General features: G+C 36.6%; 1 protein-coding gene across 5 annotated transcripts in view; it reads right to left on the bottom strand.

Moving 5' to 3' along the window:
- Nucleotides 1–9,963: 9,963 nt before the first annotated feature.
- The window catches only part of Cdk5alpha (Cdk5 activator-like protein), a 700,666-nt gene continuing 687,333 nt past the window's right edge, over nt 9,964–23,296 (bottom strand). For all 5 annotated transcript variants that reach the window (XM_067769660.1, XM_067769658.1, XM_067769661.1 and 2 more), the window contains one exon: nt 9,964–10,243. In XM_067769660.1, coding sequence (XP_067625761.1) covers nt 10,096–10,243 — 148 coding nt within the window. In that variant the 3' untranslated portion in view covers nt 9,964–10,095. The remainder of the gene's footprint in view (nt 10,244–23,296) is intronic.

Consider the following 23,296-nt stretch of genomic DNA (forward strand, 5'->3'; position numbering starts at 1 on the left):
AAGTAAAAAATGGCAACAGTTTACAGATGTTTTTATCGGTTCAACTTTTTAGTTGGAGTACCAAATTTTGGTGAAGTTGAATGCAATTGATCACCCTGTAGTATTTCATGTCCAAATATGACTACTTGAGTAATAGTTTTGATCAAGTCGTTATTACAATTAAATTCTGTTCTTGAAGTGGAAAGTGTGTGATTATTACAATTACTTGGATTTGAATACAACATTCTTGGAATACATTTATACTTGGATTCGTTTACCTACAATTACTTGGAATTAAATAAAACAATTTTGGAATACATTTGGTTTATGGAGACTTAGTTTCTCCGCCATTGATCTAAAGTTCAAAAAAAAAAGTTGAATTGTTTAATAATAAATTACAAAGATGGACATACGCAAATTTTTTAAAGGTAAGATGTTTACTACTGATAACCTTAGCACTTATAACCACAGTGGCTACCATTTAGTTAAATTTAGTCACATTTATATAAAATTGCAGTCTGCAATTAACCTTGGTAATTCCAAAAAGAGGCGCCAACACGTTATTCGGGCAGAGTTTGCAGAAATTTTGGATGGTGAATGTTCTGCCGCCCCCTTTTGAAATGCATTTTACACACTTTTGTGTTGTATTGTTGTTTTTTTCGAGATATTGTATTCATTAATAAACCTATTCTATTTCACAAAATCGCAATGGCGCAAGGGGAAAACTCCAGAAAAATGCAAATTATCAGCGGGCGCCAGAAAACACATCCACCATAATACATATATGCACAAATACGTTCAAATATAGATATTATGGTGATACTACAAAATCTTCCTGAACTTTGTCAGGGACCTGGCACTTAGCCGGGTTTGACATCCACCATAATACATATATGCACTAGCGCATACAAATATATATATATATATATATCCGGGGTCATTTTGTATTTTTTTTGGTGAGTATCTTTTTACAAAGCAAAATTTTGGACTCCCGCCTTCGGATTAATAATACTGATGTCAAAACGCGTCTTTCGACAACTTTCCAGATGTTTTTGGAAATGTTTTGTTCTAGAATATTACCAAAATAAGTTTTATCAATTAAAACTTTTCAAGTAAAAGCCAGGCTGAAAGAGTTAAAGTATACAATGCATTTCCACACATAATCACAAAACTATTCAAATTGAAGATATTCGCAAGCTTATCTTCCTCAAAAAGTTTTGTTCTTGCTTCAACCCAAATTGTATACTTGTGTCTTCACAGCACCAAAACGAAAGATTGTGGAACCCGCCACGACTTGAAGAAGTTGCTACTTCCTGTTTGAGTCTGCAAGAGAAGCCTACATGTTCAAAAGGTTTGAATGGATGATATACATTTTTTGTGTTTTTACCAATCACAATATTTATTAGCATGTATACGCAGGTGATGTTCTAGGGCAGTGGCCGAGTGCTAAAAAATAGCTAAAATTCAGAAAGTGGTGCCCAAAAACGCGTTTTGACCGAAGGATCTCGAATCCGATATCTCTGATAATTCTCGAGATATTTGCAAAACCAATTTGAAATTTTCATGTGGTTGTTGTGTTTTTGTTGTACACACAAAAAAATTTGTGGGTAAATGTTTTCTGCGCAGAAATGCTGTGCAAAACGCGTTTTTGGGTACCACTTTCGGATTTGTAGCAATTTTTTTAGCATTTGGCCACTGTCCTAGAACATTACCTGCGTATACATGCTAATGAATATTGTGATTGGTAAAAATTATAGCTTCATGCTGATAACATTCATTGTGAGTTTCTCAATAATAAGTAATTGCTCGTATTTGTAGAACATTTAACAGATATTCCATCGAACGATCCGAAAGAATGCACTTCGAAGTGTGACGAAAGTCAAACTTCGACCTCTAGTCATCAACATACAAATTCCTCCGATCGTGTTAAAAAAGTTCTTTCGCGTCAGCATCATCATGTTTAAATGAAACAAGTTTGGAAGAATATCACTCACACTATTTAGGCTTTTGTGTTGGACGATCATCACAGATATCAACTACTGGCAAGATAGAATTTCTAAAGAGATGTTGGGTACCGTCAGAAAATTACAATTTTAATGACGACGTCGAAGACTTAGGCCGAAATTTAGGTGGCTGAAAATGTATTCTCCTTGGCTTCAGTATTCGAAAAAACTGAAGGGCGCATGTGTTATTGTGTTCTTTTTCCGCCGAAAAATGTTCAAGGTGTTCTAGGATCATTGATAAAAAAATCTTTCTAACGTTATAAAAATATGCATGAATATTGCAAAAAGCACTCTACAAATCAATGACACCTGGGAGCAGTCAGAGAAGCAAAGAACATTTTGGAAATAACACCAATCCACCTGTCATTACAAATTGGGTACGAAAAAATAGTGGAGGAGAATAGAAAATTCATATCGTCTATTATAGAAACTGTTATATTCTGTGGCGTCCATGATCTGCCACTGAGAGGAAAGAACAAGGATGATATTAGCTTCACATTTTGAATTTTATGTATAAGGTAGATGTATTTATTTTTAAACTAGCACCAGTTTTAAAATCATATATAAAATTTTGATTGTGACAATATACATAGGCACGCTTCTCGCAAGCAAATAAAAATACAAGTATCATTTGAGACTTGGCCGTTCTAAATTAAGCGCATTTTGATTATCCTGCTCAGTAATGCGCACTTTGCAATGCATTTGTATTATGGAGATCAAGACTCATCGAGTGAAGCTTCGTAAATTACATATTTATATAGAATTGTGTAACTTCACTTCAGCTAAATATCACTTTTCATTTTCAGTTGTGATAAAATAGAAGTGTCGTAAATAAGACAAATCTGAATACTACTGCTCAAAGTATATTAAACAAAGTAATAGTGAACTTTACAGTTCTCCCTTCTCTGTATGAATTGTTGTTTCAAATGAAAAAATATTTAACCCGTTGGCTTCCGAAAAATTTAATTTTTTTTGTAAACACACAAAATTTTTAATTTTGTTGAAAAAAAAAAAACAACAGCGCGCATCCGTAATACGTGATATCCTTGAATAAATCAGTGTGTGAAGACATTCATAATTTGTGCTATTTACGGAGTTACTCAGAATATCAGTTGTTCAATTCTTTAAAGCATCTAGTTCGGATGAAAAGCGACTCAAAGGGGCTCACGTTAAGGAAGTTTTCTCATATTTCCGACCGAGCTGGTTATATTTTTTTGTGAAACCGGGTTGCCAAAGTGACGAAATATTTAGTTTGAAATCTACAAATTACTACTTTAAGTACTTTTCTATTACAATTTCTGCTGAGAAAGATATAATTTCTCCCCCTTTTCCATGCTAAGTAAACGCAACCCGTACTGATTTTTGATTTCGAGTGCTTCGAGAGAGCAAACCTGCAGTAGTTGAATCATGTGTAGGATCCAAAAATACATTCTTACGCCACAAAGGGTTAATGAGCTTGTTTGCAATTTTTTGAAGTAACAATTCATGCAAAACTAAAATTTTTCAGTTGTCAATTCTACCTTGTATAATTTGCCTTGTTACAGCTTATCGTTTCAAAACTATTACTTCTATCCTAATATCTCACGATTTGGAGCAAACTTCGAAAACTATTTTATGCTTTAAGGTGTATTTTATGACCTACTCGACCTCCAAATCTAAGCGGGTAATCAGCATCTTAAAAAGCATTTTTAAGAAGGGAAACAAATGCTACTTACACCTCGCCCGTCCAGAATGAAATCATCACTTTTTGTGGACAGGTTATTCAAGATGACATTATAAACGATGTAAAAAAAGCTACAGGATTCAGTCTTATGGGGGACGAAAGCCGTGACATAGCAGGAAATGAACCATTATCAATTGGTATCAGACTCTACGATGAAGAAAAGCAAGTTATTCGAGAAGAATTTGTAGGCTTTGTTGAACTAGATGCTATGGATGCCCAAACAATTGCCAGCGCTATAGATAATTTTATCACTGAAAGAGGATTTGATTCTATGAAACATAAAGGACAATGGTATGACGGTTGTTCAACAATGTCAGGAAAAGAAAATGGTGTGCAAGCTATTTTGAGGGAGAAATATCGTCAAGCTTTATAATTTCATTGCGCAAGTCACAAATTGAATTTAGTAGTAAATGATTTAAATGAAGTCCCCGAAATTCGTGATACTATTGCAACAATCAAGGATGTCATAAATTTTTATCGTGGTTCTCTTGCTAGAAGGAAATATGTTCCACATATCCTGCTTTTTGCGAAACACGATGGTCAGAGAAATACAGGATTATTTAGATGTTTCTACAGCACTTTGTCAGCATCGTTAATGGATTAAAAGAACTGTCCATCGAAGAAAACACTTCAACAAAAACAACTGCCTTTCAGCTGCACTCAGCTGACACTCAATCAACTTTCATCATATGTCTTTCTTTGATTTTGAAATACTCGTGTTATCTTGAGCCAGTGGTTAATATTTTACACTCAAAGCAGTTGGATCTTCTTTGGTGCAGAAAACAAATCCAACGGATCATTTAATTAACAAAAGATCATCGAATGAATGCGGATTCTGGAATTCATGAACTTTTGACAGATTCAAAGCTGATTGCTGAACAACTGGGATTATAGCTACAAAAACCCAGGACCGTGGACCGTAAAAAATATCGCTCGAATCATCCTGCTTCTGATGACGCTCACTTTTGGAAGAGATCACCTGTAATTCCGTATTTAGATTCATTTGTCGCCTCACTGGAGCAAAGATTTTCTGAAGAGAACTTGCCAGCGTATACATTGCTTCACTTGCACATGCTAACATGTTGAAAATGAATTTTCAAGACTTCAAGAAAGCAACGGAAAATTTTTTTTCAGTTTTACGGTCTTACAAGTTTTGCTGCATTAGATCTGATGTCGTTCAAGAAACGGAAATGTTTTATCCAACGACGAAGCTTGCTTTGTATATTGCTATCGCATTACCTTGTACGAAAAGTTCCATAGAACTGATTTTTAGCACGTTGAGAAGGGTAAAGTCTTGGCTTCGCTCAACGATGGTCGAAAATCGTTTGAATTGTAAGAAAAGTGATGAAAATCCAAAAGTTATTCTCGGATTGTAATGATGAATATGATTAATTTTTTTAGGATTATGCATGATGAGTGTACATAGGAAAATGACCAAGGATAAAGGAAAGGATATGGTACTCAGAGTTTTAGAACGATTTTCACAAGATCCACGCCGTTTGGCACTTGTATAATTAAGTGCTTCTTGTTTCTTGACATTAAATTGGTTGGAATTGCGCAACCTGACCCCGACAGACGTAGAGCTTAGTGCTCAACCTACCTCCCGACGGAATACTTGACGGTGGTACCGGGGGTATATGGTACTCTGTAATGTTTGGGAGAATGAAAATAAAGTAATTTAGGTTGCAGTGCCCATTTTGCGGCACCAGATAGAATTAACTGCCATTGAAGCGGCAGCAGATTGAATTAATTCCTTTATTCAAAAGTTGTTTCTTTTATACAAAAATTCTATGAGCTAAAATACTTACTTACACTAATACGTACAAAATAAGGGTATAACACACGCAATATTCTAAGCATAAATAAAATTAGCTGTGGAATCTGCAACGCAAGCACAAATGAATCATGTTAATAATTTGTATACAGGTAAAGGCTTGCTGCGAGCAAACTCCAGACAGTAGCATACCAAGTTGCAGGTTACCAGATGATGCACGGTGTACAAAATATATGTTTGCACAACTGAATGAATGTGTCAATTGAATCTCAGGCCGCACCAAAGCGAGCCAAAATATATGTATGTACAAATGTATTAATATGTATGTAAGAGTCAATGCATTTTAAGACATTCCAAAACGGGTTGAAATATATGTTTGTACAAATGAGTGAATAAATTAATTTGTGAGTGCTACAACTCAGACAGTAGGGGGTTTAGTGCGGTTAAAGTCCCACACTAACTTTGAGCCTTTCGATGCTTCTTCCTCGTAAAAAAAAATTGTACGGTGGCACTGTACAGCTGTAGGGGAGCTGTTGCACGAAGATGGGGACTATTGCCGGATATTTCCCTGTGGCTCTACACTGCTGTGGTTAGACCAATCCATCTGTACGTATAGAAGCTTTGGTCTGGTGGACGAGCTTAGATACAAAATTGGACCTATGCGTATTCCAGAAGGTACAAAGAAGTGAGTCTGCGTGGCGGGCGCTCTACGCACCACCCCTGCAGTTTGCACGCAATGTGCGGCCTTTTCTGCTCTACAGCTGTGGGAATTATCCGGCTGGCGACACAATGTTGTTGGCCATGCAGCCAACCTTAAGAATCTGCATTCGAGTTCGTCGGACTATTGCGCTTCGCCTGTATTTTTCGATATGAAATACGAGGTTGGTATCCCGGATAGGGGTTATTGGTCGAAGGAGCCGCCGGACCTGAGCGATAGGCTGCAGATATATACTGACGGCTCCAAACTGGATAAAAAGGACAGCGAGGTGTTTGCACCCCAACTAGGGTGGAATCTATCCTTTAGCCTACCCGATCATTGCAGCGTCGGAGGCGGAGGTGGCTGCTATAAATGAGGCCGTTGATCACCCGAGGAATGCTGTTCACGGCTATAATAAAATTTGTATTTACTCTGACAGCCAGGCTGCACTAAAAGCGCTTGGTCACATGTAAGTCCAGGATAGTAGAGAAGTGCCGCAAATCTCTTAACGAGATCGCTGAGCAAACTTCCCTCAGTCTGGTATGTGTGCCTGGACACTCGTAAATACCGGCCAATGGGATGGCTGACGAACTTGCAAGAGGGGACACATCCGTTCCGCTTTCGTCGTCCTGGGAGAGATTGAGCTTGCCGCTCGCTACCTGTAAGCTCACTTTGAAAGGAATTTTTCTTAGGAAAGCGGGTGTGATATGGACCAATCCTGCTATGAGACTAAGCTCGTGTGGCCTGAATGGCACGCGAGACGTACAAGAAGTCTCCTTCTTCTTGGAAGGGGGGACATATCTCTGGTGGTTGGACTTATAACCGGCCACATAATAATCGGGAAGCATGCACAGCGGATGAGTGCTCCTTATAATGATTACTGAAGGAGCTGCAAAGACGAAGAGGAGATAGAAACAGTCAAGCATTTTCTGTGCGACTATCCTGCGCTTTGGCACAAGTGGAAGAAATCTCTGGGATCTCCCTACTGTGACCATCCTTGGCTATTTTGGACCCCAGAAATTCCTGGCATTTGCTGAATCGACCTGTTAGTTTGAGTAGGGAAGAGGCGCACGTGGTACCGCAATGGGACCTTTTGGGCCTAAGTGCACTGGTGCTAGCACCGGTGGCCACTCTAACCTAAGAATAGCCTTGGTATCATCCGCTGTAAGGCTTATAAGTGCCGACTTCGTGCCACTGTACCCTGTGCGTATGCTTTTTATGGCAGTCACATCTAGACGTTTAATATTGCATTTCTGGTGGAGGGCGTCGCAAATCTCTTCGGACGTAGTAATCTCATCGAGATCTCTGCACTGTAGTGTGCCCATTTGGCACTTTGCTATAACTTTAGCCGAGTCCTTTAGTACCGCTTCAAGTTCTGCTTGGTAGGCGCTTGTTTTACCATCTTGCGATTTTTTCAGCTGTAGTAGAAGCCACTCCTTCGTCGTTCTTCTAATCGTTTTTGACGTCACCACCCAGGGATTTTAATTCGTCGTAACCTTCTCACTTTACGCAATATGTCGGCGTACGTCGCATATCCCGCTTGGAAATGATGATTGCGCCCGGGCTAAGCCTTGAGTGCTTTCTTTTTGTTCGTCTTTTTAGCTAACTGCCACTCTCTGGCTTTTGGGCTGCAGTGTCCTCTTTTCTCTCCGTATTCTCTTGCGTTTCTTGCCGTCGTTTGTGACCACCCTCGTGCCTTGGCTTGATGTCTTTTTGGTGTAGTAGTGGGTTTGACCACGTTGTCCTCCTTGGTCGAGTGCGAGTTGTTCCTCGGTCGCTTGCGCTTATGCTGATGACATTCAGCTATACCTATCTAGTCGTATAGGTCATGTCGAAGATTTTTGTGTTAAAATGAATAGGGACGTGGCTGCAATCTCGAAATTGGCTTGTGATAGGTGTCATAGGTGTTGCCCATAAGTAGGAGTGGCGTACATGTTGAACATATTCCAAAGCTCTTTGTTCGTAATAGTGCTGATTAAGATCAGAAATTTGGGTTTTGTGAAAACTTCAAGTTGACCTGCATTGGATTCAGTATTTTAGATTATATTGCTGCACGAAACTGTGTATTTATGTTCAAACTTATTGAATCCAAAACACCAAATTATCTTTATGAAAAACTAAAGCTTTACAAGTCTAGATACCGCAAGCTAATAATACCGCGATTTTTATATTTGTCCTCATCGCGACTGTTTTTTGTTAATGCTGTAATGCTCTGGAACTCTATTCGTGATTTTCTCAAGGCTGATATGAGTAGGAGCAATAATAAAAAGCTAGTTCATAGTTATTTCAATTCAGGGTCATTAATGTGGTTGCAATATATTTCATCTAAAACCATTCCTTTTTTCTTAATAAACCTATGCACTTCTCTTTGGATTAAATTTGTATTCAATGTTTAGTATTAATTTAAAATTCTTTATTTTGTTTTTTAAATTTGCTGATGTACTTCAAAAGACTTTGTCTTACAGATACAACCACTATGTTGAATAAAAAACAGTAAAAAGTAAATAAATAAATAAATCATTGCCGAGGGGCTAATTTGCCTATATTATTTTCTATTTGAAATAAAATTTTTCAAAATATTTAAAAATTTTTGATGTTGCTTTGCCCATGACCTTCGGTGTGCTACACGGAGCACGCTACCTTCACGCTACCGCGGCAGCTGTATGACTTTTAACGATTCTTTTATGGGCATGGTCCTTAACCGATTTTCGACAGATGTTTTTGCCGTTTTAAGAGAAGTGCATGTATCGAATTTTGTTGCAATAAATCAGCATTGACATAGGATTCTTTTTCGCAAAGATATATTTAAAAGTTGGTGTGGTCTCCAACCAATTATATTACCTGTTATAAACATAATTAATTTTGTTGTAAGAAGGCGATTCCCACTTGCGTATGAAATTTGATATTATTAACTAATTAATAACGTATATGGAAGTCTAAACTTATATCGATTAGCTTATGGTGTTACGGACTACGGTCATGCGAACAAAATATACATACCGATGTTGTGCTAACAGTGTTCGGCGCAGGCAAAAGTTGCGACCACTCAGAAATTGTCATCAAAGTCCTCTAACCGGAGTCTAAGGAAACTAGCCCAAGGGAAGCTGCTGTTAGAGGCGTAGGTTCCACATTAACATATGTACTCTCTCAGCCGAGTATAATAAAGAGAGATGTATGGATGAAGTCAGGGTAACGGAAAAGGGAAAGAAATGCGAAAAATGGGAGGGGAAGTGGAAGACGAGAGGAGAAGAATGGTAGGATATGGAAACTTTTTTGAACTTTTAAAAATTATGGAGGTATATATAAATTCAAGCAGAGCAACTTCTGCCCAGTCTGCTGGTAATATTATTGTTGTTATTATAATGATAATATAACCATAAATATAGCTCTATATTCATAAAAATTTGGTAATATTTCATATTAAATTGATTTAAAACATTGTGGCTATACTGAACATAAATGTGACTGGTGGCAGGCTATGTATCTATACCTGTCATAATATAACAAACTCGGCTTTCGTAAAATGGTAGTAATCGGTCCCTAGATTAACAAAATTCAGTAGAAGAACACATGCATAACTTTCGTTTTGCACCGTCTGAAACTTGTTTCACTTAAGTTTGAAAAAAAATAGTGTAATTTAAATAAAATCCTAAACATAAATATCGGCGGGTTAGAGTGTAAATCTGCTTGGCACAAGATTTTTGTTTATGTTTACTGTTAATTCAGTTTGGTAGTGCACGTATTACTGCAAAAATCAAGATTACAAAATGGATACAAACAAAGCAAATACTTTACGTTGATTTTTATTACATTGCTTTCAGGGAGATATTTAAATAGTTCTTTGCCTTCCATATAATATTTTTAAATGAGTTTGCAGCTTTACACTCCAAACAGGCGATAGTTATCGGTAGTTGGTACTTCAAGCACTGGTACATGTGGATCTTGCATTTGTGTTTAATAATATATGTCCACACGACTTCAATTCCGTGAACACCTCCGTAAAAAATCCAGGTTCTGCATTTATTTTTAACATTTTGCCACTTAAGCGATTGACGATTATAAGACATCTGAAATAAATAAAAAAATAAGGAATCTCAATAAGAAAAAATTTAGTTGTGTTGTTTAGTGTGTTTAGTGTTGTAATTACAACACACAATTCAGTAATAAAAAACAGTTTCAAAAAACTACGCTTTTATAGCTAACTAAACTAAGAATTAGAAAATAGTTTTTAATAACAAGGATTTTAAGTTACATTAGTAGACGGTGGAATAATTTGCCATAAATAATTTAATGTTATATTTGGTTTTACTGGTCCGTAAATAATTAATTATTATATTAATTTGTTGTCTTCAAGACCAAGTTTGTTATTTTTGTAAAATGTATATTTTACAAGTTATATTATATTATTATATATAGAAAACGAGTAAATTAGAAAAAAACAAAATTCACAAACCGTATAGCCGACTATTTCAAAACCCATGACGGTTTATCATCAGCGATCTACACATTGAAGGCTTGACGTTTAGCGCATCGGGCCATCAATGCACTTTGCAAGTTTCTATTTATAACTCGTTTTCTACTCTTTGTTGTTTATATTCTTTACCTCCGTCAATTGAGTGCGCCAATCAGGTGCTGTTATCTCTTTAGACGAGGATTTTTGTTGCAGCCCATATGGTTTTCCTTCAAGCTCTTGCGTTGTTAGGATTCCAGGGTGCTTTTTCCGTATACTGAAAGTATCTAATGTTATGTTTTGGTTTTATTGGTCTGTAAATAACTAATTATTAGATTAGTTTGTTGTCTTCAAGACCGCCTTTATTATTTTTGTAAAATGTATATTTTATAAGTTATATTATATTATATAATTATACATAGAAAACGAGTACATTAGAAAAAAACAAAGTTCATAGAGCCGACTATTTCAAAACCCATGACGGTTTATCATCAGCGATCCACACATTGAGGCTTGGCGTTTTTAACGCATCAGGCCAACAATGCTTTTTGCAAGTTTCTCTTTATAACTCGTTTTCTACTCTTTGTTGTTTATATTCTTTACCATCGTCAATTGAGTGCGCCAATCAGGTGCTATTATCTCTTTAGACGAGGATTTTTCTTGCAGAACATATGGTTTTCCTTCAAGCTCTTGCTTTGTTAGGATTCCAGGGAGCTTTTTCCGTATACTGAAAGTATCTAATGTTATGTTTTGGTTTTATTGGTCTGTAAATAATTAATTATTATATTAATTTGTGGTCTTCAAGACCGCCTTTATTATTTTTGTAAAATGTATATTTTACAAGTTATATTATATTAAATAATTATACATAGAAAACGAGTAAAGTAGAAAAAACAAAGTTCATAGACCGCATAGCCGACTATTTCAAAACCCATGACGGTTTATCATCAGCGATCCACACATTGAAGGCTTAGTGTTTTTAACGCATCAGGCCATCAATGCACTTTGCAAGTTTCTCTTTCTAACTCGTTTTCTACTGTTTCTTGTTTTTATTCTTTACCACCGTCAATTGATGCGCTATTCGGGTGCTATTATCTCATTAGACGAGGATTTTTGCTGCAGCCCATATGGTTTTTCTTTAAGCTCTTGCTTTTGTTAGAATTCCGGGGAAGGTGGTTTTTCCGTAGACTGAAAGTATTTAATGTTATGTTTGGTTTTACTAATCTGTAAATAATTAGTTATTATACTAATTTGTTGTCTTCAAGACCAAGTTTGTTATTTTTGTAAAATGTATATTTTACATATTATATTATATTAAATTATTATACATAGAATTTGTTGTTTTTATTCTTTACCACCGTTAGTTGAGTGCGCCAAGCACCCTGGAATTCTAACAAAAGCACGGGCTTAAAGAACAACCACATGGGCTGCAACAAAAATCCTCGTATAATGAGATAATAGCACCTTTTATCACCAGGAAATTTCGTAATGTTATCAAAGGTTTCACCGAGATTCGAACCGCGAATCACATGGTAAAACTGCAGTAGCCTTAACCACTAGGCTATCCTACTTGTATTTGTTTTCTTGCTTATTTCAGTTCAGCTCATTTTTACACGAACAACATAATTGAGGCATTCTGTCTCTATATTGATTTGTGTGTTATGTAGATTTGTTTATGTGAAGTTCCTTTTTCTTTGCGAATAAGAACCTTTTTTGTAAGCTCCGGCTCAGTTTTACATATTTATGTTTGTTTGTTTAATGGTTTGTGCAATTTTTACTTAATATTTAAGAATTCATAAGTTTAACACCGGTTTATAATAATTGAATATTCAATTATTGCCTGATGATGCCTACGTGGCGGTTTTCGAAATGGTACCATCGCAAAATGCCAGTAAATGTCTTTTCAGCTTCTCTTAAACAAACATAAAAATTGAATATTCAATTCTTATAAGCCAGTTTTAAGCTCACGAATTCTTAAATATTAAGTAAATTATGTATGGAAAATTATTCCACCTACTAATGCAACCTAAAATCTTTGTAATTAAAACTATTTTCTAATTTTTATTTCGGTTATTTCGGTTATAAAGGCGTATTTTTTAGTTTTTTAAAACTATTATTTGTTTTTAATTTTTTAATTCGATGTATTTTGCTTATACATTTTTATGTTCTCGAGTATGTTCAGAAGTAGGCCATATACTTCTACGAGAAGGACCCTGACTCTTTGACAGATTAATGTTTCCGCCTAGAAAAAATTTGGAATAAAAAATTTCGCGGCGCTAATTTTCATATTTTCTAATTTGACTCCTATTGCAAAGAACGTAAAATTGATCCTTCGGACCTCGTTTGCTTTTGTGTTCGTCGCTTTTCAGTAAAAATATGGTTACGGTTGTTGTTGTTGTTGTAGCAATGCTTCGCCCCATCCAACAGGTGCGACCGATCACAAATTGTACCCAAAGACGCTACTGGAGATAGGAGAGATATCGGGCGATAGGAGAGATATCGGACGATAAGAATCTCCCGAATCATAATATGGTTATGGTCTTTTCCCCGAATTGGACACATGGCAAACGGAAATTTCCTAAATGGTCACTGCACCAAATTTTGCCTTAAAGTCTATTAGCCGTCTGTTGACTTTAACTGGCCTTTGACTTTATGACAAATTCAAATGACTATAAGGTAAATTGGCCTTGTGACCCCTTTGAAATAGTCACAAGGTTAAATGGCCTTATGTCCGCTAACCGTTTGTCACCCCGCCATGAAATGTTTGCATTGTCGTGTTCAAAGTTCCAATTAACCTTATGGAAATTCTAATTAAGGTCAATTGAGCTTATGCAGTGGGAAAATATTTTTTTGGCGCCCCCTATATTACCAAAACAGTATAATTATAATTATATAAAAAATTTAATAAACCAATAAAGTTGCAGGCTGAAGATATCATCTATAAGTATACTCAAATACATTTTTAATAATAATATAATACTAAAACTAATATCTATGTACAAAATTTCCTTGCCTTCGAGGAAGCAAATATGTCAGTGATATCATCAAATTTATCATTTAAATTTTTTATTTTTCCATACTTAAACATTTTAGGTCACTTAGGCGATTTGGCCCCATGAAAATCAGTTTTAATTTGCTGAATGACCGTTCGCAGCTAGTAATTGATACTGAGAGTGTCAAGAGTATTTGAAGTGCCACTCGCAAGTTTGGAAAAACATCTTCAGACGAGATTATAAAAGTGAGTCATTCTAACGGAGTTTTAGGTTCAATTTCTTTCCTACTGCGAAGTAATATTTTCCAAAAATCAGCTGTAATAAAAATACAAATTATCCAGGAAGTTCTGCTATGCAGAACAATTGGCGCCCCAAGAGGACGTGTGTGTGGTTTTTTGTTTCATACGGCTGTATTCTCAGGTAACGTATTTCCTCATAATGCTTACGGAGATTACATCTTAAGCCCCTGCAGGTGTGGTCTCTTCAATCAGATGTCTATTGGGATGCCCAGGTTTCTGCGTTTTCAACAGAAACTGTTTGCTCAGCATTTCATTTCCCTCCTTAATTGGGAGTACTCCCGTCTCATTGTGTAGGTGGTGTTCTGGGGATATAAAAATACAGCCATTTGCGGTTCTGATAGCAGTGTTTTGGCAGGCCTGTATTTTCTTCCAGTGAGTAACCTTTAGGCTTGGCGACCATATCGGGGAGGTGTAGCTTGCAAGCGGCCGGCCAATTGCTTTGTAAGTGGTAATGACCGTTTCTTTGTCTTTACTCCATTGCTGCCGACAAAAGATTTTTGAGGATTTTATTACAGCTATGGATTTTAGGTACAATTGCGATTGCATGCTCGACAAAATGTAGATCCTGATCGAACGTCACACCCAATATTTTTGGGTGTACGCTACCGACTATGCCATCGACGCGGATCGCCAATATTGTCGACATTTGTCGTGTACATGTTGTAAATAAGGTCGGTGATTATTTGGTCGTTGACAACGTTAGGTATCGCGAAGCGAAAAAACTGGAGAGGTCAGGGAGATAGCTGTGAATTTTATTGCAAAGCTCAACGATGTGTGGGCTGGACCTGTGGCCATTATTATGTAATCATCGGCGTAGGATACAATAGCGACTCCTTCTGGTGGCGAAGGTAGCTTCGATATGTATAATTTAAACAAAAGTGGGGATAGGACACCATCCTGTGGTACCCCTTGTTCAATTCCTGGCCACATTACAAAGCTCATCGATGTGCCCATTATTGTGCAGTCATCGGCATAGGATACAATAGTGACTCCTTTTGGTGGCGAAGGTAGCTTCGATATGTAGAAGTAAAACAAATGCATTTTTATAGGAGACCAGCCTGTGGTACCTCTTGTTTAATTCTAATGGGTTTAGATGTTATGTTCCTGAATTACACCGATGCACCGACCAGACAGTTTTTTTGCGGTCCACGTTTGGAGAATTTGAGGAAAGGAGGACCCTTCCAAGTTTTGCAGTATCGTGACGTGGTTGACTGTATCAAAAGCTTTTGATAGGTCTAGCGCAACGAGTACTGTTTTGTCGCGGGGTATTTCATTTCATTTCACTTCATTCATTTATTTGAGTCTATGGTTACATCGACCTTGCAGACTAGATAACAATATTGACGTAGTACTAAGGACTATCTTAAAATACATTTAAAAACTAATGGTAATGAGATATAAAAATAAAATAAATGTAAGGCGCGATAACCTCCAAAGAGATCTAAGGCCGAGCTTCTCTTCCAATTTGCGTCGTGCTCCTCTTGATTTTCCCTACAAATTGGCCGAACGGCATCTGCAAGGCAGATGAGTTTTCACTGAGAGCTTTTCATGGCAGAAATACACTCGGAGCGCTTGCCAAACACTGCCGAGAGGCGACCCCGCTTAGAAAAAATTTCTTCTAATTGAAAAACCTTATTTCTAAAATTTTGATGTTGCTTTGCCCTGGGTGCGAACCCAAGCCATACGGTGGAGATATAAACTTTGACAAAAATAAGGATCTTGGCATCACAAATACTAAATCAAGGTTATTAAAGATTTTGTTACACTCAGTTAAGGCCCTCATTAGCGGCTAATTATAATAATTGTACTTAGTAAATTTTGTATGGAAAGGTAAAGTAGATATTAACATCCTACTAGGTACATTTAAGTTTACTAACCCGAGAAGATCCGGAGAATCAATAAAGCCACTATAGATGTCAAAAATTAACATTAAAGAATGAATAGTCCTTCTACAAGCTAGAGACTTTACATCAATAAGCATACACCGGTCTGGGTAAGATGGTGTAGGCTCATCAAAATGAAATGGCTGCAAAGAAAACCTAATTGAACACCTCTGAACTCTTTCCACTCTGAGGGAGTGTGAGACATAGATCGGGTTCCAGATTATGGAAGCATACTCCAATTTAGACCGCACAAAGGATTTATAGAGCATCTTCCTTGTATAAGGATCTTTAAAATCTTTAGCATATCGCTTTACAAAAGCTAAGTTAGAGTAGGCCTTAGGGATAGTGTAGTTGACATGGTTAACGAAAGAATAACCTGAGTCAAAAAGCACACCGCGATCCAGAAATTCAGTAACTGCATTGAGTTCAGTACTTAATAGTGAGTATGTAGAGGAAAATCCACTCAGCAAGGTGATTTAAGTCGCATTAAAGAGCCAGAATATCGATTGGACACGAAATTGTTTTAAAAAGCTTAAGATCGTCAGCATAAGGAGATATTTGAATGACTAAAACATTCGCCAATATCATTTATAAATAACAAAAACAATATAGGACCAAGAACTCTAACCTGAGGCACACCGGAAGTGGCCATGAAGGGGTAAGATCTGGTACTTTCGATTTCTACAAAGGAAATTCTATTAGAGATATACGACTTAAGCCACATTAGAAAAACTGAATGAAAGTATAAATTTTGGAGTTTATTCAGTAAGATATTATTTGAGACAGTATCGAAAGCTTTTGCAAAATCTGTATAAATTGTATCGACTGGATATCCATTTGTAAATGCTGAGACACAGTACTCTGAAAATATAACCAAATTAGTGACGGTTGATCGCCCAGAAACAAAACCATGTTGGTATGGGCTTAAAATTCTTTTAATAGGTGTTCAAGCGAATTAGAGTAGTATTGAGTGAACTGCGTAGCGAAATGGTTGTGCAACAAGATTCTGAATTTTCAATAAAGCGTATAAATGAAACCTATTCAAACTGTGTTGTTATTTAAAAGGATACATAATTTGGTCCTTCGAGCCGAAGGTTTTAGTGTCTACAGAACACTCATTTCGGGCTATCGGCAATAAATTTGGAAAAAATAAAATAGAAAAAGTTTTAGTGTAAAATTAGGCGAGTATTGTTTCTTTTATATGTACATATATATGTCAGAAAAATGGAATAGCGAAATTCGGCGAATAGATTGAGTGTTTTATATCCGAAGATAAAATTCGATTGTCAGAAAAGTTCAATCGTTGAGCTTATTGCTCATAACGTCGGCGAGTTGCTGTGTTGCGTCGTCGTACATAGTTGGCTCTGTATTGCGGTGAATATTGAGAGCACTTCTGTTGGCAGCAAAGTTAACTCATTTGAACAGTGCGCTCAACACTGCGGCGAAATGTATGTTAGTCAGAGTTAATAAATTGCATCGGCGCCTTGCGACTTTGGTTGTGTTGTGTTTTATATTTACGGCTTTTGCTTTGTTGCGTCTGCGTTTGCTTTATATTTTAAGCATTTCGGCTACTTTGGTTAACTCGTTTAAACAGTGCACTAATTTTTGTGGCGAAATGTATGGTATTCTGAGGTAATATATTGCTTCGGCGCCTTGTGACTTGCGACGACACAACATGTTTTGCATTTTGTATTTGCTGCGCTTGCCTTCTTGCCTTTATCTCTGCGTTTACTTTATATTTCAGCATTGCGGCGACTTTGGTGTGTTTTTTCAGATGTGTATACATGGTAGAATTGAGAGTGATTTTCGAATGGGGAAGACGAGTTGTCAGAGTGGAAATATAATTGAGTTGTGGTTTCGATTTCATTCCATTTTACCATTGAGTGAAGAATATTCTAGAATTTAAGAAGTTATTGCTCATAATACTCAGAGAATATTTCCGCATCTCTAAGGAATTTTAAACGAATTGAGCAAGAATATATATATATGCACATGTACATGAATTTGACATTTTTCATGTCATATGAATTAAAAGCGAATTTGACTCATGATTCAATTACTAGAGGTTTGTTCTTCAATGATGACAGATCTTTGACACTCCCAAATTGAAAAATCTGGACGGGTTGCATTTACGAAGTAAGGAAAACGGGGAATAATTCAATCCCCTTCAGCGAAATTGTAGTAGACAAGTATCTTCGGTAGTATATTAGTAGTGATAATAAATTTGTAAATTCGAAAAGCTTTTGGGGAAATAATTCATTTTCGTCTAAATATTTCGTGTTATGATGGATTGGTCCTTCTTTCAGAAATTTTTGGAAGAATGCCGTACGTTAGAATTTTATTTAAAAATGCAATGCATTTTGTCATAAGAGGTAGTTAATGAAAAGTATTCTGAGATGAATCGTTCGTCAATCTAACTCTAATATAGGGCGGTTTTGTGACAAATCCTGAATTGGGAAAATTTTGAAAAATATTTTGAGATAGCATGATTTTGAACAGGCAGCCGACATTGGGTGATACGCTACTCAGCAGCCGCAATGAACTGACAAAAACAAAAATAAAAGAAAATGGCTTATTGTCTTAGAACTTTACACCTACCTTGACTTTGACAGAAGAGTTAAGCTTTTGTTGGGTCCTGCTACACAGGGAGTATTCACCTTTTTAGGCTGAAATTTCGGAAAGCTCTTTTCCGTTAAGTATTCATGGAAGCGTTCCGGATAAACCGTAAATTTAGAATATTCGGAATACGTTCATTTGATACTACCTCACGAGGTCCGAATATGCATAATATTCCAAATATAAACCGATTCTCCAAATTCTAAGATAGAGACGAATTTTCGAACATACGGAATTAATAGAACAGTAGGCCGACTTCTAATACGCGCCCATAAATATCGGGAGGAGTGTCAAAAAACGCGTATTGACCTCGACAACAATAACTCGAAGGCGGAAATCAAAATTTTAGCTCGTTCAAAATATATTGACGAAAAACCGAAAAATGACCCCGGGTTGCTTTGGCGGCCTTCAGCCGAGCTTATAAAAAATTACCCTGGCCGGTCCACCAATGAGGTGGGATCAAAATTAAATGCGTGCAAAATCCCTTTGTACACAAAATCGTTTTCAGTGCACGAAAACATTACAACAACCACATGAAAATTGCCAACTTCAACTGCAAATATCTCCGGACAGGGATACAATTTTAGAGATACAATTTTTCTCTTCCGCCTTAGGATTATTGTTGTCGAGGTCACCTCTCTCAATATTTTTGGACGCGTATTAGCAGTAGACTCCTGTTCCAGACTTTTATCTGAATAAGTTAACATGCCCAGTGAGTACATTTCGTTATGGCATCTCCATTATTTACTAATGACATTTTTACGTGAATCGATTTAATAGTCGAGGTTTTGACGTTGAACGATAAATTTTGAATTAGTTTAGGTTTCGTATATTCATAGGTTTACGAAAGTGCACGATTCCTTGGTGTCCGTACTTTTCATAAAACCTATGTTCAGCCACATTAATAGATCATGGCATAGTTAATAAATTCATAAAATTAAAATAAATGTTCTAAGGAATTATGCAGTTAAGTACTTATCGGGTATTTGTAAACTAAATGCTTCCTATTTCTGCTACTAATATTTTTCAAAAATTCGCAAAGAAACAACACAGTTAACGGATGTCAATTCGATTTGGGAGCAAAATGGCTGCAATTGTCAAAAAATGTGTCTGTCGAGCAAACCCCTTGTGATTGAATCATGAATTTGACTCACATTCGATATTTAATTTTTGTGGTATACAAACGAGTTTTTAAAATTCTGAGCGTATACATAAAATAGATACAGCTGTACATTCCGCAAATACAAATTTATATATTATATTATTAATATAAAAACATTATAGTGCGATTTGTTGGAACTAGATTCGATTGTCTGGATTAGGTTTGCATGAATAAATGTAAATAATATGTAAATTATTAGAGATGATTTAATTTCAGTGCAGAAAATATGCCGAAGTTAAAGAAGGCAGAAAACGCGAAGCCAGCGTCAAAGGTACAAAAAAGGTCTGCAACGACGCGGTCAGTGGACGGAAGAAAGAAGCGTTCCATGGAGAAGATAAATAAACCTGGAGCAGTAATCCAAAATGGTGCGTGCGTAGTGCTAGTTAGCCAAAGTAAAGGTGTAATGTGCGATTTGCCAAATATCTGCGAATCTTGGCGCTTGTATTGATTATTGAATGTCTTTAATATATTTTCTTAGTATAAGAATTTGCAAGGACAGCGACAACTACATTAACATATCCCTAGATATATATGCATTGCACGTAGTTATAAAAAGGTACATGTGACTTCTGGTCATTTACAGAAGATGCACATATGTGTGGAATCATATATATATATTTTTTTTTGGAATTATATAACGTTTGGAGTAAGGCTGCGACTTCCGGCGTAAATTGCTACACGTAGGTAAAGCGAAACAGCGACTTGATGTGGTTTTCGAGGATATGAATTGCTTATGAATGTAGCACCACTAATTGTAAAAAAAAAAAAAATTCTAATTAATAAATAGTAAATTGCAAATATTATTAGATTGTTGAAGATGCCAGTTGACGGATGAATTAGGGAATTGTCTGCGACTTATTTGGATAAAGAATATACATAGATGTATAAAAAAATGCGAAGATAAGGGCGTTTCGTTTAGGGATACCTCTGCGATTGTAAACAGTTTCTGTGATTATTTCACATGGAATTTTAGTGCAATTTTTAAGACAATTGAGCAGATGTAGTTTACCGATGCGTAAGATTTGGCATTAGCGATTGAATATATACTGTTGGAACTAGTATAGAAAATTTACAGATTACTTTATGCTGTGTTTAAAGTCGTAAATTATCTCTGTATATTTCAGGTAAAAGGCAAAAGACTGTGATGGTAAGCGAGAGGCAGGCAACAAGCGTAGAGCCATCTGTAGACATCACCATGGATAGCCCAACCTCTCAGGAGGTTGAAAACGACATTAGTATTAGAGCTGATTTAAAGTTCACGGTATCCCAAATTCAGCGTCAGTCAGATTGGTTGGCCTCGGCGACAGCAGAATCTCTGAATGTTGAGATTATGAAGGCCCGTCTCGATATTTTGACTACCGCATGGGAGAAATTTGAGGTAAGATTTGGAGAGTTGCAACAAAGATCCCGAAGCGAATTACAAAGAGCGGAGGACTCAACTAGGCAGCATAGGGTTGAAGATACTTACGTGGCAGTTCGCGCAGAACTGTGTCAGAAGATAAAGTCTTTACGTTACGCCCAACAGCATGCGCATGATTTCAAGACAGTTAGGGGCAGAGGAGCAACGCGACTTATTAATACTAAACTTCCTTGAATCCCGATTAGATAACATATCTCGTAGTCAGTGGGAAATGGTAAGACCCACAGATCGTATACCCAATTTGCGCAAAGACTTTTATACATGGCTTGAGCGTCGTAGCAGCGGGCTACTCAGTCATGCACCATTACCCACTTTCAATCCTGGCGATAAACGTTTAACTAACCAATCATTGAATCAGCGTATAAGGCCAAACGTTTCGTCGATAGCCAACTACCATCCTTGTTTTCATTGCTCTGGAGTAGAGATATACGCCGCCGATAAACGCCGCCGCCGAATGTAAAAAATATCGGCGTGGCGGCGCGGCGTCCGGCGCGTTACTATATTTTCTACTCGTTTAAGACTGTAAAGAAAGTGAAACAACACCTTTTAGTCGTTTAAGTTTTTTGTTTTTATTTTACAAGACAAATGTTTCAACACTCGCGTGGTGTCTTCTTCAGTTGCTAGTTTTCAACTAACCATTGTCAACAGAAATAACGAAGTAACAAAGTAAGCCTATCCAAATTTGTCAAATATTATCGGCTAATACAATGAAAATGCAAAAAGACATAAAGAGAGTATAATACAACAACAAAATTAAGTAATAATAAAGTATGGATCAAACGAAGTTTAATGGAAAGCTGAGTAAAGATTTGTATACAGTGGGCCACTATCACGATTCACTGACACACTTTTATTTACATAAATATGTAGGGATTCTAAAATATTTAATCTAGTGATATTAGATTCTATTTTAATTAATTTACAGTCGTCTTCACTTATCGAGTGTTGATTCGATAATGCATGTTCGGCGATGCCACTTTTGGTCTCAATACTTTGTATGTATTTTAAATGCTCATTGAACCTGATTCGTACAGTGCGCGTCGATTGGCCTATGTACTTTGCACCGCATTCTACTCCGTCGTTATTTATATGAGAACAAGTGATTGAGTACACTCCAGGATTGTCCAAAATGTCACTTTTATCCTTGGCAGCTAATTTATGCGAGTAGTGATGGTTCGATTCTATTGGGATAAATCGATCAGTCGATGTTGGCTTACGATATATGTCGAATACGATCCCTCCGTCGGTATTATGTTTCAGCATTAAGTCCAGAAAAGGTAACTAATTATTTGTTTCAAACTCACATGTGAATTGGATGTTTACATTAATGGAGTTAAATAAATTCAATGTCTGCTGTATTTTCTCTCTCTCTATAATAACAATACAGTCATCGACATATCGACTATAAAAACGTGGGAAAATAGAACTTTTAATAAGGTGTTCTTCAACTGTATTCATGAATAAGTTGCATAGGAATGGGCTAATATTCAAACCCATAGGTAAACCATCCATTTGTTTAAAGAATTTCCCTCTAAACTGGAAGAAAGATTGATTTATACAAACCACGGTCAACTCGAACAAGGCGCTAGCCACCAGTGGATTTATATTTTGTTTGTCTAACCAGATACGTAAAGAATCCAAGGCACCATTTCTTGGGATGTTAGATAAGTAGGAAGTGATATCGAACGACGCAAAACACTCATTGGGATTCAACTTCACAGTTTTAATCTTATCGATTAGTTCAAATGAATTTTCGATTGAAAAACTATCGAAACTCTTAAGTTACCCGAAATAGTCGCTCAACCATGACGCAATGTTTGCTATGGGCGAAGTGTAGCCAGCGATAATTGGTCGGAACTTATTTCCTGGTTTATGAGCTTTGTATAAACCATAAAAACAGGGGACTCGTACATAAGATTTATGCATTCTTTTGTTCCAGCGGCGACCGAACAGATCGGCATACTTTTTGCTACATTCTACCATTTGTCTTTTCATCTTTGGGAGAGGATTTTTTACTTTAATGTAATTTCCTTCCTCTATCAGTGCACTCATCCCGTTGTTGTAATCGTGCTCATTTAGTACAACAACACAGTTACCTTTATCGGCTTTTTTTATGTAAACATTCTTTTCGTTTAACGACTTTACGGCGCCATGCAAATAGTTGGTGTAACTAATATTATTTGAAGTGGGCTTCGATGATAAGACTTTTTTTATATTGTAGCGCACATTGTCGTCTACTTCGGAATCCAATCTACCAAGAGCTAACTCAGAATCAACGATGATATCCTGCATAGGTG

The sequence above is a fragment of the Eurosta solidaginis genome, chromosome 2 (assembly GCF_040869045.1).
Source record: "Eurosta solidaginis isolate ZX-2024a chromosome 2, ASM4086904v1, whole genome shotgun sequence".
Classification (NCBI taxonomy): domain Eukaryota; kingdom Metazoa; phylum Arthropoda; class Insecta; order Diptera; family Tephritidae; genus Eurosta; species Eurosta solidaginis.